The 16,101-nt window shown below is 32.1% G+C and overlaps 1 protein-coding gene across 1 annotated transcript in view; it reads left to right on the top strand.

Moving 5' to 3' along the window:
* The first annotated feature begins 256 nt into the window (after positions 1-256).
* The window catches only part of LOC110018757, a 30,541-nt gene continuing 14,696 nt past the window's right edge, over positions 257-16,101 (top strand). The window contains exons 1-2 of the mRNA XM_020716179.1: positions 257-519; positions 616-858. Of these exons, the coding sequence (XP_020571838.1) occupies positions 633-858 (226 nt within the window). The 5' untranslated portion in view covers positions 257-519; positions 616-632. The remainder of the gene's footprint in view (positions 520-615; positions 859-16,101) is intronic.

Below are 16,101 nucleotides of genomic sequence, written 5' to 3'. Positions count from 1 at the left end.
TAAGGATATTATGAGTAGTACGCATTAAATAAAATTAAAAAAATATGTTCATGGATAAACATATTGATAAGCATCAAGGGCAGGTACGCCATTTCGCCCAGATTTGAGACCCGAAAACCCTAACCCAACGCGCACACTGCGGCGGCGCGCCAGCCGCGGCTACATCCTAAGCGCCACGTGTGCACCGGATGCGATCCTCATCCCCGACTGACGTGTTCAAGAACTGCATCGTCCGGCTATAAATACCACGCCTCTCCATTTTTCTGATTTCCTCCCGGCCTGGCGGAGAGCATTAACAGGGGATTCAGATACGACGGCGAGAGTGAAGAGGGAAGGTGCGAAGAGACGGAGATGTTCTTTAGGGTTTAGTTGCGATTCTTCGTTTGGAGCAACCTGCTCTCTGTCTTGGCTCGAGATTCCCGAGCCAAGACGAAGAACTCCATTGATCGATTAGTCCTGAGAGAAGTGATCGAACAAATTTTTCAAGGGTTTCTGCACTTCTCTGTTTCTCTCTAAGAGGTAATTAACGATTGTGAGTGGTGTTTAGAAGTTTGATCCGGCGGGATCTGTGTTGGCCTCTGTGGTGTGTTGATGCGTGACTGATGTTGGTGCTAGGTTGGCGGCAAAGGGCGATGGCGTCGCCGAAGGAGGGTTTTCTGACCGATGAGCAGAGAGAGGTAATGAAGATTGCGGCGCAAAATGTTGAGGTTCTCTCGTCGTCTCCGAGATCGCCGACTGGGCTGGCCTTGCTGCTACCGGATCATAATAACAATAAGGGCGGAAGGCAGGTGGCTGCGGGAAACCCGGTGAGGCATGTCCGCCGCTCGCACTCCGGGAAGGTTGTGAGAGTGAAAAAGGGTGAGCTTTCTTTTTCAAATTTTTATTTACTCTTGTGCTGATGAGTTGACTGCTGCTGTTAAATTTGTTTGGTTGCTTAAATGATTCATTTGAGGATCTTTTAGCTAAAGATTATATGTCTTTTTTGTTAGATCGTCTGGATAGTTTTTAAATTTCATCATACAATAATGGTTGATTTGTTTGTAAATTTCTACGCATATGAGTTACGCCAAGGTTGTAGAAAAATTGAAATAAAAAATAAGAAAAGTTCGTTCAGTTCCGTGCCAACTTTTGAAGCTTGGTTGTCTGTAAGTGAGAACTGACAAGTGTAACATCAAGGTGCTAGGTGCCCAATTTATACTTTCTTAAATGAAGCATTATATTTCGAATAAATTACAAATACAATCTTAGGCCTTTTTTACGTAACCTTAAGATGGTATGCGCACCATATTCACTAAGAGTGGCAAGTGCCATTTTGTACAGCTTATCTACTTCTCAAAATTTTATTTTATTTCATAATTAAAAATTTCTATGCAATCTTATATATTTTAGGTTTTTTTTTCTGTAATATTTTTCTTGTTAAATATTAGTTGTGTGCCATAATAATTCAATATACACTGACAAATCATACCAAAATGCTAAGAACAATGACACTCAATGGTATTAAATGAAATTCGTTAATTGGACAAGGGAAATGTTGGATAGATGGATAAATAATGTTTTTATCCTGGTGTTTATGGATTTTGAACATCATGTGCTGATTTACATGAAATGCAATAGTCTTCAGATAAATGATAATTTTACTATATTGCTATTCATTGTTGGGTTAAACTTCTTGGGATTCTCTATCCTGACAAATTTTAATGAAATGAAAACTCGTGTTGCTATGTGCTAACTTTGCTCTTTGGTTTAAATCAACTTTTTAATCTTCCAAAATGAGCACTTAGCTAGATATACCCATTCAGAAAGATAAAAAGTTGGATGGAGGTCTTGGAAAATGATCGTTACGAAGAAAAATAAATCCAGAAGACATCAAATCTTGTGATTACTTGTGTTTCATTACTATTTATGATTTTGATGTATTTTAATTGGCATTTTTAGTTTCATAGATTTGTAATGATTATGTTTTATTTTGAATATTATGCCAAATAAAGTTTGCTTTCTTGCCATAAAATGCTTGATTTAGAAGAATTTATTATTAGCTTCTTGTACTATAGGTTTTACTTTTACCATATCATGAATGTCTTAAGAATATCTCTTCATTTTATTTTTTTTTTACTTTGAATTTGCAATTTATGGGATGCATTAATATTTTCTTGATTGCTTGATATGAGTCAGATTTGTTTTCGTGGCAAAATAATTGTACAAATTCTAAATTTTATTTATACATTAGAGGAACGGTTAGAATTGTATCTGTTGAAGATAGGGTGATTAAAAATAGACTTAGTATGATCATGTATAAAAAAAAGGACAAAAAATTCACCGATTAGACAAATAGCTGAAATTGAAGTAGGAGGATTGGGAATGAGAAGGGGTGAACTTAAGGTTTTCATGGACATAGGTGGTTTGAAATTCCTTGAAGAGAATATGCTTAAAGCTGCTGGCATTTATTTATACGGCCAATAATGATAATGATACAGATTGTTTAAAAAGTATATGATAAGAAAAATAAAACACAACTTTGAATGTATCTAATCTATAATCACTGAAGTATATCACACATATGAAGTTCTTTTTAAAAGAGCAATACTAGTTAAATTATTCTTAAAAAATGAAAATTTTCAAATCCTATAATAAGGTTGCTTTGATCCAAGTACACAAAATAGAATGGGGACATGATAAATAGTTGTATCATCTTACAAGCATAATTGAAAGCATATTTTTGAAGCTCGCTTATCACAACATGAAAGGCAAACTAACTCAGCTTTAAATGAATTTTCAAAATGTTTCAATTGAAAAATTTTTTTTTTGACCTAGACACAATAGTTCAAACTCTAACCTCTCTACCTAGAGTATGCTCAAGTGGTTGACCTTATAAGAGACAATTTGATGGAGCTATCATGTTTAATCTGTGAAAGAAGAAGTAACTTCTTATAAGTGGAAATATCATCGACATAGTTTTATCGATTCAGGAATATCGATGTCCTCTAGGTAGTTTTGGGCTTGAGTACAAGGGATTAACTCCAAGATTTGTGGCATATATTGAAAATTGACATCCATAAACTTTAATTACTTTAATAGTGTAAAATGCCTCTTAAGACATGGTTTGGCTTAGACTCTTGTTGGTGCTAGCTACACCAATTTAAAGGCAAACTTGACAATGTAACACCTGAGTTAACCCAAACGACAACGAGAAATACAACTTTTATCACTAAAGCAAATAAGGTTTTATAACGAACACACATCGAAATAAGAACGAACAATCGATACTCAACACAAACACCAACTAGGGCACAAATCCAAGAATTTGGTGTTGCTGTTATTCTCTCCGTCTCCCCCTCTTCCAGTTTTCCCACCACAAAGAGGCATTTTTCGTCAGCTTGATGGCGTCGAGCTTCACTTTTATGTCATTTGGTACATCCTTGTATTCAAAGATCCGCTCAACAATTTGCTTACTCTCGCGAAAATCATATAGATTTATCCTCCCATTGAAGTCGGGTAGGTCCACCCTAACTCTTAGATTTTTGTGCCCTCTTTTAGGCACTTCCTTTATCGGCCTCCTTTGATACTAAATTTCGAAATGCCAAGGTCGATTCTCCTCTTCATTGAATTCATCCTTACAAAAGGTGTTCACCTGTTATTATGGCTGCTTCCAAGGGTTACGATCAACTTTGACCTCTCCCATGGCCATTTCCTCATTGGTCTCGAGTTGATGTAGCACTTGCAGAGTCTTCGTTGTATTTCACCCATGGTAAAATCTCGGTCAGGTTTTTGACAAATATCTGCTCGCCAGCATCGTTAGGGTTTAGGGTTGGATAGGCGGGAGGTGTGTGTAGGTGGAGAAAGAAAATTTTTGGTGGGGTTGGATATACGTTTTGGTATGACGGATGTTAGAAACTTTAGGATATGACAAGGGTTAGGCTAACTCTGATTCCAAATGATACCATAAATGTAACTTTTATTATGAAAGCAAGTAAAGGCTAGAACAAACACACACTAAAATAGTAAAGAACAATAAACACGCAAAATAAACATCAACTAGGGCGCAAATCAAAGGATGTGGTGTTGTGGTAGGAGGGGGAATAGCCTACGGAGGGTTGTATGGTCGAGAGGTGACTAGGGGAGGGGCGGTAGCAGCAGAGGATGGTGACAGAGGGTTTGTTAGGTGGTTGGCAGATAGTAAGTGGGGTGGTTTGTAGCAAGTGGGTTGCGACAGAGTGGTGGAACAATAGTGACAAAAGAATTGTGGTGGAAGGGGCAACAACAAGGCTTTGGAGGGTTGGTCGGAGGTTGGATAACTGTCGGACTGCTGGTAGAACAGTTTCGATGGGGATGACAACAAATCAGGTGATCGAGATGAAGGTCGGGGAATGAAGGAAGCATAGATAAACATCATCAAGTTATAGCTAGAGCACCTTCTTGTCTTCGAATACAACCCTGGAAGGGAAAATTTCCACGTTGATGGTTGTCTTGACAGAAAGCTGAAACAAAAATGACCTAAAACATATTAAATGATGTGCTTAGGACTGTTTGCTCCCTCCCTAGTTTGGATTGCATTGGTCCCGATACAAAAGCGTCTTTTGCCGCAAATGCCTTGCGTCAAAAGGTGACCCAATTTCGTGGCTTGGCTTGACTTAAGCAAACTCAATCCTATCTCAACAAACACAACTTAGTCAAGAGATGTAGAAATAAATCAAATAATATTTATCAAAACATGACATATCTGTTAAAAAAAAAGAATAAATAACGATGATCTTGATTTAATATTTTTTTAGTAGCTTTTTCAATGTTTTATGCTTTAAATTGTTGTTGCATTTCTATTTGACTATGATTTTTTTCTGCTTTTAAAAATTCTATGGTGAATCTTTTTAACAACTAGATCTATTAAACTATTGTAGCGTGTTTTACTTTTTAAAACGGTAAAGAACCTGCAGTACCTACAAAAAAAAAAAGACAAGTCTACTTTTACAACAATAGTTTTACTAGTATTACCAACAGCTGCAAGTGCTTTAAACAAACTCTTAGTGTATCACAAAGTCAAATTGTGAACTATTCATATGCTTGCCAAATTAAATACTTTGAGGAGATGAGGGAAGCATACTTTTCATGTAAAATTGGAAGGTCTAATGGCTCAAATTAAATTAGCATTTATTTTTTTTATCTATTTAAAATTCAAATTAGTTGAGCTAGAATTCTATGGTGCTAACAATTACTTCGTGCAAAAGCTCATCTTTAGATGACAAACTTCTCGTCCAAGCAACTTTTATTGTTAAACACTATTCAACTTTTGGTTATGATCATTTGCCTCAGGTGAGACGTTTCTATCAATGTTGCATTCTTTTTGAGACTGCATGTTCTGTCAGTAGACTATGGTTAAATTATTTCTATCTCATCCTTGAGTTTCCCCTTTTATTCTATTTGATTATGAGCAACCCCAAAGCAACATAGGACACTTTGGCGTGGACTTAGTCAAGAGATGTAGAAATAAATCAAATAATATTTATCAAAACATGACATATATGTTCCAAAAAAAAAGAATAAATAGCGATGATCTTGATATAAGATTTTTTTAGTAGCTTTTTCAATGTTTTATATTTTAAATTGTTGTTGCATTTCTATTTGACTATGATTTTTTTCTGCTTTTAAAAATTTCAATGCTGAATCTTTTTAACAACTAGATCTATTAAACTATGGTAGCGTGTCTTACTTTTTAAAACTGTAAAAAACCTACAGTACTTATAAAAACTGAAAAAGACAAGTCTACTTTTACAACAATAGTTCTGCTAGTATTACTAACAGTTGCAGGTGCTTTAAACAAACTCTTAGTGTATCACAAAGTCAAATGGTGAACTATTCATATGCTTGCCAAGTTAAATACTTTATGGAGATGAGGGAAGCATAATTTTCATGTAAATTGGAAGGTCTAATGGCTCAAATTAAATTAGCATTTATTTTTTATCTATTTAAATGTCAACATTAGTTGAGCTAGAATTCTATGGTGCTGACAATTACTTCGAGCAAAAGCTCATCTCTAGATGCCAAACTACTCGTCCAAGCAACTTTTGTATTTAAACACTATTCAACTTTTGGATCTGATCATTTGCCTCAGGCGAGGCATTTCTATCAATGTTGCATTCTTTTTGAAATTGCATGTTCTGTCAGTAGACTGTCGTTAAATTATTTCTATCTCATCCTTGAGTTTCCCCTTTCTTTCCCAAAGCAATATAGGACACTTTGGCGAGGACTTAATGGCCTTCCTAACATCCATTGCTGGCTTATATGCATCCTTTCTAGATGAAATCACTTGAACATGTAAATTACCTCAAACCCGTTATTTGTTTTTAATGTATTTCCTTATCTTATTATCAAATATATTCTTGCTAAACATTTCATGTGTGTTAGTAAACTAAATTTCCAGCTACTTTATACAGCCTATAAGCTAACATGCATTGAATATCATGTTCTTTCTAAAATAATTTGATCCCCTAAATGTTTCCACTTTTAGTCTCCCTTTATGAGGAAAAAAAATATTTATTCTAAGGCTAGAAAATCAAACAAAAGAAGATGAATTACTGATTATGTTGATTTTGTCCCATACATGGGTATGTAGGCACTAGGTTTAGATTACACAATTCAAAGTTCGGAAAGGACCGACAGAACATATAATTTTTTAATTAATCTTAGAAGTACTTCTATTATTAGGCTCTCCCTCTCAAAATTTCGGTCTGTAGGCAATAGTAGGCTTGATAGTAAATTGGGTATTAACATCCCTGAAAGCTTGTCAACTGTATCTATGAACATATTTCAGTTTATTTTGCACTTGCCAATTCTAGAACTTTACTGCATGAAATTTATTATATTATATTTTGGCACTGATTTTTCATGCAATATGTCACTCTACATATAACGATAGAATTCATTTTTCTTTTAACAGAATTTACTTTTTAATTATTCAATTGTTTATGTTTATCATTAATGTTATAATTTCAAAGAATTATTCATTTGATTTCTACATGTTGCCTGCTACTAAGACCACCATCATTAATTTTTTTAAGTAAAAAACGAAATGGAATCAACTTCAAACAATTAATTATTGGATGCTAATTCTCCTTACAATTTGCATTTAATAATTATAGGATGTTACTTATCCGGCTATTGAAATTGTGCAATTCTATCTTAATAGCTAGATTGGCAAAGTATTCATTATGAAACTCCCAACCTGGAGGTGAATAGAGTAAACAAATTTGAGAGCAAAATATGGGTAACATTTGAACTCTTGAAAATCATGAAAAGTTCGATTATCTTGTTAGATATAGTAATTTATAATTTTATACTAGCTAATTAGTTTTTAAAGGTTTGATGGACAACATAATTCAATTTATTATATGAAGGGAAATTAACATAATACGACAATGTGTCAGTTTGAAAAACCTAGTAAAACCTTATATTTATTTAAGAAATATATAAAATTAAGTACTTAAAATTATGAAAAGGTAACAAATGTTTTTACTTTTAATAAAGGAAATAGCATGCAAGCACTTTCAATGTGTTGAGCGCCTGCAGAATAGTTTTTTTCTTAGTCTGTTTAGGTGCCTAGTGTGATTATTGAAATCTTTATAATTTTCAATCAGGTATGAGAAGAAAAAAATGATATAAAATTATTTATCAACAATCTTATTATAATTTATTTGTATTTATGTTCATTATGCTTACTTTAAACGAGCATAAAATTAAATAAAAAAAGAACTTTTTTAAATTTTTTAATTTTATTTATTTAGTAATAATATACCCATCTTTCTCATTTCGAGCGTTGCCAGTACATTTGTAAATTTCCAAAGCAATGCATTAAGGTTTAAGGCCTAATTTTGAGCTTGCTGAAGTCCGTGATTTAGCATCTAGCATCATACTTGTTAGCACATTGGTATATAATATTCAGGCTGAAGATTACGAAATATTTATTTAAGATATATTCTAGAGAAGTGATTAATTGTTTCAGTTCGTTGATGTTTTCTTCTACATTCAGGTGTTTTCCATTAGGCTTATGTGTCCATTGCATGGTGTATAGCAAAACAATGGTATTATAAAGTTGGAAGGCAATCTGGAATTGCTCAAATCTTGTACTCATGCAGATTTTTTTGTTTTGTTTGTTGGCATCCTTCCACTAGTTAAATATTGTAACTATTGGCTCCGGTTATGGTCTTTAAATCATTCATTCCGCAAATGAACATTTTTCCAATGTCAGTCATTTAACAATTGTCTTTCATACTAGAGATTGTTTGCATGGATTTCCTTTCGGACTTGATTTCGTGACCGTATTGCTCATTGTCTTCTGAAAATTTCATGCATCATTCTCAGTGAACTTTATACATATATTCATCAAGAATTTTGAGTGCCCCGTGCATAAAAGAAAATCAAGGAACTATTATAGGCTTCCTACACAATTCTTGTAGCAAAACTTACAAGATAGCCTTTCATTCCTTTAATTTACATTCTGAAATAGCGGCCTTTAGTTCCTCTACTTCTTTTTTGTTAGTTTGATTTTCATTTGGAGTTTCATTCACAGCCTATTTTCTTTCATCAGCTTCTTTTTTTTTCCAAAAAGTATTACATATAGAATGAAAAATGGGTTGTTTGGGATCAATTTTTGTTTTTGAATTTATATTATTTTGTTTATATTTTTATAATAAAAAACTTGTTTGTCATTGTAAATACATATTGTTTTTTTTATTGAATATGATATATGTCAATTTATGTGGTGGTGGGGGCAATGTGGTAGTAGTGACTTAGCGGGGATGGTGGCTGGTATTGTTGGCGGTGGTGGCCACTGTGGGCAATAACGGTGACAATAGGTGACTATGTGGCAACCGTTATGGCGGCGGTGGTGGTTGATGCAACAACAAAGGTAGTGGTGGTGGCTAGAGGTGATGGATGCAATGATGGCCAAAAAGGTAGATTATGGTGGCTGCCCTTTAAAAAAAACACCGAAAGTTTTTTTTGAGTGTTTGTAGAAACAATTTGATTTATTGCAAAAAAAAAAGTGACAAAATACTAGTCAAGCATATTCTTTTTGAGCGTTTTTAAAAACAACTTGATTTATTAAAAAAAAATAAAAAGTTTCAAAATACTAATCAAACATATTTTTTAAAAATAAAACCAAGTATACAAAAAGCATAGTGATGTCGAACAATGCCTAATTTTTAGGACTTCCGATTAAGTTGGTTGAAAATGCGACAAACTCTATTTTTTGTAAACTTTAGGCCTATTAATCCCAATTGAATTGCTTCATCAATGATTCATACAATCAACTGAACAACTTTTTCCGCCTATAATCTAATTAAAGTACTATGGTAGTGAAACTTGTAAGACCAGTGCACTAATAACCAAGAGTCATTGATTCAATCATGCAAGTGTTTTCCCATTATTTTTGTGGTAATTACACCAAGACTTCATTTGGTTTTGGCTTTTTTATGGGTATTACAATGATTAGAATGTATTTTTTGATTATCAAGGACTGAAATGGATGATTGGAATACATTGAAAAGGATTTGGGCTCTCAATGATTAATGGACAGTAGAGACAAATAAATAATTCTGAAAATTAGATTATTATTGTTTAGTTTAAGTTGTTGTGCTTGACTTCTAATTAGGAACTCTTTTTGGTCATTTTATCATTCATTTTATTGGATAATGATTTGTCATTTTTATCATAAATATTTTTTCTCTCAAAGTCCCATAGAAATCTTTTTTTTTTCTTTTGTGCCTATATGTTATATTCTTGGCTACGATTCTATGTGAGTTGGATCTTTAGAAGATTGCCTTTATAGTGATGAATTGTAGGATATGTTGTTAGGATATGTTGCTTCTGATATGACATTTGGAACTTCTATTTATAGATTTTGGGTTTGCTGGGTTGCCTTTATAAATTCTCAATTTTTATTAATTTTTGATTAGTACTACTTGAGGTATTAATTCTCTTCTTTGTCAATTATTTTTAACAATCTCAATCCATGTTTTTTTTGTTCTCTGATCATCTTTCTAATTATCTTACATTAATTTTATTTATTCATTCATTTATTGTATTTCCTATTAATTATTGTTCATGCAAAAATAAAAGAATAGAGATGGCTCTCAAGAATTTTATTATTTTATTTCGTATAAGAGATGAGGTATATATACATTTCAAGTTGTATTACAAAATAAGAATAAATTAAAAAAAGGAAATATAATAAGGGTCTGAAAGCATATGAATGGCAAGTTGAGCCATAGAGAAATTGATCCAAGAGTCCAAGCTCTTGATCCAAATGTCTAAATTTTTTGCCATGATTGAATAGTGAATGGGCCCTACCACAAAAGAAATGGAAGAAAATAAACACTCCTCTCAAATTAAGAAGGTAAATATCTATAATTTCAAGTTTGTCTGCAATTTTTTTGAATGTGAGGATGTAGGGTCCTTTGATAAATATGTTGTCCAGGTGATTACCTGTATGTACATATATAGTGGAAATCATTTAACTTTCCAATTTCTCTTTTATGAAGTGGCTAATAATCTCAATAAGCTTGGTATGATCATGTTGCGTATTGGGTTGTGTGCAATATTGGTAATCAATTTGCTATCACATTATATTCTTTTATGCTTTTCCCTCTTGATTTTTTAGATCTTTTAATGTGATTTTAATCCATAGAAGTTCACGGATACCTTGAGCAACGATTATAAACTTGGCTTCACCAATTGATCTTGAAATCACATGTTTTTTTGCTCCTCCAAGTTCTTAGATTTTCTTTCGAGTATTTTGGAGTGAACCTTCTATCTATATATTGATGATCTTTTATATAGAATTTCATTTCCTTGAACTTGATTTAAGATATTTGAGAATTTTATTGGTGGCTTGAAGTTGTTCTTCTTTTGGTTTGTGCATGAATTGACTGATTAGACTTATTTTGAATGTGTGATGTCAAGGCTGGCGTGTGATAAGCACATTAGCTTTTTTACAGCTTTTGATATATTTTTTTGTATCTACATCAGTTCATTTTTCACCATTTTTCACCAAGGTCCAGCTTTTTTCCTGATTCAATTGAACTTTCACATTATTTACGCTATCATCTTGGTTTCTTTTAGTAAATTCATAACAACATTTTCTACCATGGGACATAATTCTTATTCAGATCGAGTTACTTCTATTCTCAATGAGTATTTGAGTTTTCCTAGTTCTTTTATTTCAAAATTCTTTAGTAAGCCTTTTTTTAAGAACTTCTTTCTTTGATTGTCATCTCTTGTAATTATCATATCATCAATATTTACAATGAAGATTGAGGTTTTATAATAAGTAGAATGCTTTATGAAGAGAGTGTAGTTTTTTTAGTTTTATTTTTAGCTTCTACCATAGCCTTCATAAATCTGTCAAACCAAGCTCTTGCTAATTTGTTTAGCTCTTATAAGAGTTTTCTCAATTTGCATAATTGGTTTTTTTATTAAAGATCTATTGAATCTTGTTGGCGGATCCATATAAACTGTTTCTTGGACGTTCCCTTGTGAGAATTTTTTTTTTACATTATAATTTTTGTATAGGCTACCTAAGATTTGCTGTTAGAGATATCGTAATGCGAGCAATATTTTGAGAAACTGAAGCAACTATTTTTGATAGTCAGTTTCATGCGATAGAGTATATTTTTTTTGTTACAAATCTTGCTTTATATTTTTCTAGACTCTCATTTGTTTTGTGGTTGACTGTGAAGTCTTATTTACATCCTAATATATTTTTTCTTTTTGATAATTAATCAATCTCCCATGTATTTTTTTTCTAACTTTCATTTTTTCTATTATGGACTCTTTTTTTTAATGTCTCAAATAAATTTTGGGGAATTGAATATGCTAAAATTAAAGTTGGTTAAAAATGTTTTATGTGAGGGAGAAAATTTATGAAAGGAGGTGTATTTTGAGATAGAATATAAATGATTAGTATTTGGTTGATTTGTATTTCTTGGTAACGATTTTAAGTCTTGGACTTACTAGGTTTCTTGGTTGGGTTTTTTCCTTCTTATATAGATTTGAAAGGTTTAGTTGATACAAAGCTTACATTTGGCAGATTATGGGCATTAGGTGTGCCAAGCTAAAATATTATCAAATTTATTTTTTGGAAATTCTTTCTCTGAATTTGAGTTTGAGTGAATAAACTTTGAGTTTTATCAAAGTGACATCCATTAAAGTGAAGAATTTCTTTGTGGGTATCCATTCATACCTATTTCATGTGACATAATATCCATTGGATACATACATGAGAGCTCTTGGATCAAATTTATTTTTATGTTGATGAAAATGAACAATAGTAATGTATCCACAAGTTTTAGGAGAAATTTTCCAAAAGGTGTTTGTAGGAAATAACTCAATTAGGATACTTTAGGAGATTTTTTTAACAATTAATGTGGAGGGTATTTTATTTGATTAAATAGGTAAATGTTAAAATTTCTTATCTCCAATATTATTTTGGCATTTGATTATAGAAGTCCAAGTGACCTCTAAATGGTGATGGTTTTTTCTTTCTGTCCCTTCATATTTTCTGTGAGTGTCAGGACAAGAAGATTGGTGAATACTTTTCTCTTTCTGAAAGTAGAATGAAAATGTGTGGTTAAAATAACTTTGAGCATTGTCAATGTGGGAAAATTTAATGTTAATAGTCGAATTGATTCTTTATCATCTTTGTAAAAAGGGGAATATAGTACCGGCATTGAATTTTTATTTAATTAGATATACCCATAGTAATTGAGTGCAATTATCAATAAAGATAATAAAACCAATGACTTCTGAGATATTTTGGATTTTAGAACATCCCTAGATTGATATCATAATGAATTAACATAAAAATTGACAAGATTTACAGTTGCTTTCTGGAAAAGGGCATGATGGCATTTAACAATTACGAAAGTTTTACAATGAAAAGTTTAAATATTTGTATTATAAAAAAATGAAACATGCATTGATGATTTTTAAAGTGAAGGGTGCCATAATCTATATCGGTGTGTTCAGTTGATGTTGGTAGTGTGAATGATGAATGAGCTTGAATATGATCTCGATCCTTATGGTGTTAGCTATCCTTTTCTATAGTTTATTTATTTGTTTTTCTCGTAGTGAGGTCTTGAAAAACATTATGATTATTTAAAAAATGGCTTTGCATCTATAATCTAACTCTAAGGTGTGGAGCATGCAATATGTTAGTAAGGGTTAAGCTGGAATAAATTGAGTTCTCCTTGATCTGCAACAGTTATTAAATGTTAATATATAATTTTTGAAATTTTTAATTGATGGGACATAATTTGCAAGATTTAAATATTTTGATAAGTTTTATCTTATGATCAATGGCTTATGAATCTAAGATCCATAAAAGAGTTATTTGATATATTAAAAACACAATAACTATAAGTTATATATCATTAGGAGCAAAAGAGAAAGAAATTGAGAAAATTCTCTAATTTGTCAAATTTCTACCTTTCATTTTTTCGAAATTTCCGTCATTATTTTTTATAGTCTCGGGGCTTTCCATAGAGCTTCTAACATTTATTTTTGCGCTCCCTTCCTTTCTGCAGTAGTTGCACTAAAGACTACTTTTGAAAGAAAAATGTTCTGTTTTGGAGAAAATTTTGTGACAAAAAGCCTCTTATATTGAGATTCAGAAGTTGTCATGATAAAATTTTTTACCATCTTTGTTATCTTGGATCTATCTTTTCTACTTTTTAATTTTCTCTCATTAGTGTTATCTATTTGTCTAATTACAGTAATTTTAGTCACCATCTTTCACCTCCAAAACGTGCAATTCTATTTTCAATTATTTTATCTTCACTAGATATGACTCCAGACATTTCCTTAATACAATTATCTTTTTCTAAGACATCATGTCATATATAGCTAGGGGACCAAAAATTCTGGGTTTCCCAGCTTTGAATACAGTTGAAGTCTTCTTAAAGTGCATCAAAAAAGGTAAGTGAGGGAATAAAGGCTGAATTTCTACACTCCACTTCATGTTGAGTTGTAATATCGATCATTATCGGCTTGAAATTTAAATTTTAAATGTTAATATTTGAAAGGAATTTCTTAGAATATCTATCATTTGAAAGTTTGTGCGCAACTTTAATGTTCTCTTTTTTTAATCTCTCTTTGATGCAGTGATTGCTTTCTCTACTTGTTTCATTATGTCATGATTAGGTTGATTATTTTCAATGCTCATGACTTGTTTGTTTTTACAGAAAATATAGTTAGCCACAATCTCTTACATTCTACTTTGGGACATAACATTGAATTAAACCTTAACTTGTTTCTTTCTTCAGTTTGTTTCTTGCTCCACCAATTATAACTTCCCTACATGCAAGTATAATTCCTTGTAATTGATCTTATAACTTCAATTTCTCTATTTGTAGTCTTTTTTAAATACAATTCTATTTCATTACTCTTTTTTAGGCATTGTAAAATTTGATATGCATCCATAAGCGTTCCTTTGTTGGATTTGTCCATGAAGCACCTTACCAAACTCACTGAAAAGCATTGTATTTTATGTTAAAATTTTTATTTTTATCCAACTAGTGGTCATTACTGCATGAAATTTTCTGAGTACTTGGATTTATTCCAAAATGGTTTGCTTAGGTTGACTCTGAGTTTTCTATATGTTGTCTTTGTCATGTTTGTAGAGTAATGGCAAATGCTCAAATATTGGGTGACGAACCAATGAAACTTTATTAGTTCTATGAGCACTGTGTTTTAGGAGAACATCATATGGTGCAGTTATATGTAAGAGTTCATTGGACCCATGCTATTTAGGACTGGGGATATTCTGCCAAGGATTGATATAGATTAATGTTTTCTTTCATAGACAATTTCTTGAGGGAAGTGTTGGTTTATGTTCAAAAAGAAGAGTGGTGTAAATGATATGCAAGTTAAAGAACATATGGATTAGCTGATTTGCAAGATCTAGTGGTTGATTGCAAGATTTTTAAATTTTGTACCACCGAGCTTGAAAACTTTCTGTAAAACTGCAGTGGGTATACTTCAGCAGAATGAAGCGGAGAAAAGATTGAATATGACGTTACTAGGGAGGTTAGATGTATGTTATCCAAAGCTAGCTTAAGCTTTTGAGTAGAGGCTATTTTTGTTGCATGCTAAGTGAGAAAATACTCGCAAAAGGTTATAACCTAAAGGAAAGTGCGAACTTCAAGGTTCTCTCATCTTTTATTTAATTAGCAACGGTATTGTGCATTCAACCACTTTGTCTTAAAGTTGTATGAAAGGAAGATCATTTTTGTTTATTAAAACATTTTTAATTTTTTGTTTGGCATAAAGTAGTCTCTATTGGTGGTAGTGAAAAGTTTAACTACTTCGTAATTCACCTTGAGTTTGATAGTAGTGCGTACCAAAAATAGCTTATATATGGTTTTTGTGTGTTTGTTATTGTATATTGATGATTTGCTGATTACAAATAGAGGCAATTCATTGGTTACTTAAAAGTTAATTTGTGTGCATTCTTCTAAATGAAAAATTTTGATGGTGTATAGTAAAAAATAGAGTGGGTATATGTTGAGAATTTGTTAAATGGATTTGGTTTCTGGGAGGCAAAGTAGGATATTTTAAAATCTTCTTCTTAGCCATTAAAAGAGGATGAAGTTATGGATTGAGCCGTATGTTATGTAGGAGATAATGTGCATTTTTTATTTGCATTTCTTGTCATTTGTGTTTTGAGCATATGCATGGATAATGCTGGTTAGGCTCATTATTATGTAATGAATGGAATTTTTTACGTATCTCAGAGGCACTGTAAGTTATTGTCTGCTGTTTGGGACAGAGTATCTGATTAGTGCCGTTTCTGTTTTTCCTTTTTAATTATTTTTTACTATTGATCTTGATAGGAAATCCTATACTAGGTATGTCTTCAATCTCTAGGTGTCATAAATTGGAAGGCTGTGATTGCTTTGGTCACTGTACACGTAGAATATGTAATACATTGACATTATTAAAGAAGATATTTCGCTAAGATGCTTGGTTGAAAATTTAGTTCTACATTGGTATGGTTTAGTAGTTTTCTTTGATAGTCACAGTACTCTTCAATTAGCCTAAAATTAGACCTAT

The sequence above is a fragment of the Phalaenopsis equestris genome, unplaced genomic scaffold, assembly GCF_001263595.1.
Source record: "Phalaenopsis equestris unplaced genomic scaffold, ASM126359v1 Scaffold000036, whole genome shotgun sequence".
Taxonomy (NCBI): domain Eukaryota; kingdom Viridiplantae; phylum Streptophyta; class Magnoliopsida; order Asparagales; family Orchidaceae; genus Phalaenopsis; species Phalaenopsis equestris.
This window is presented reverse-complemented; position numbering and strand designations above follow the sequence as displayed.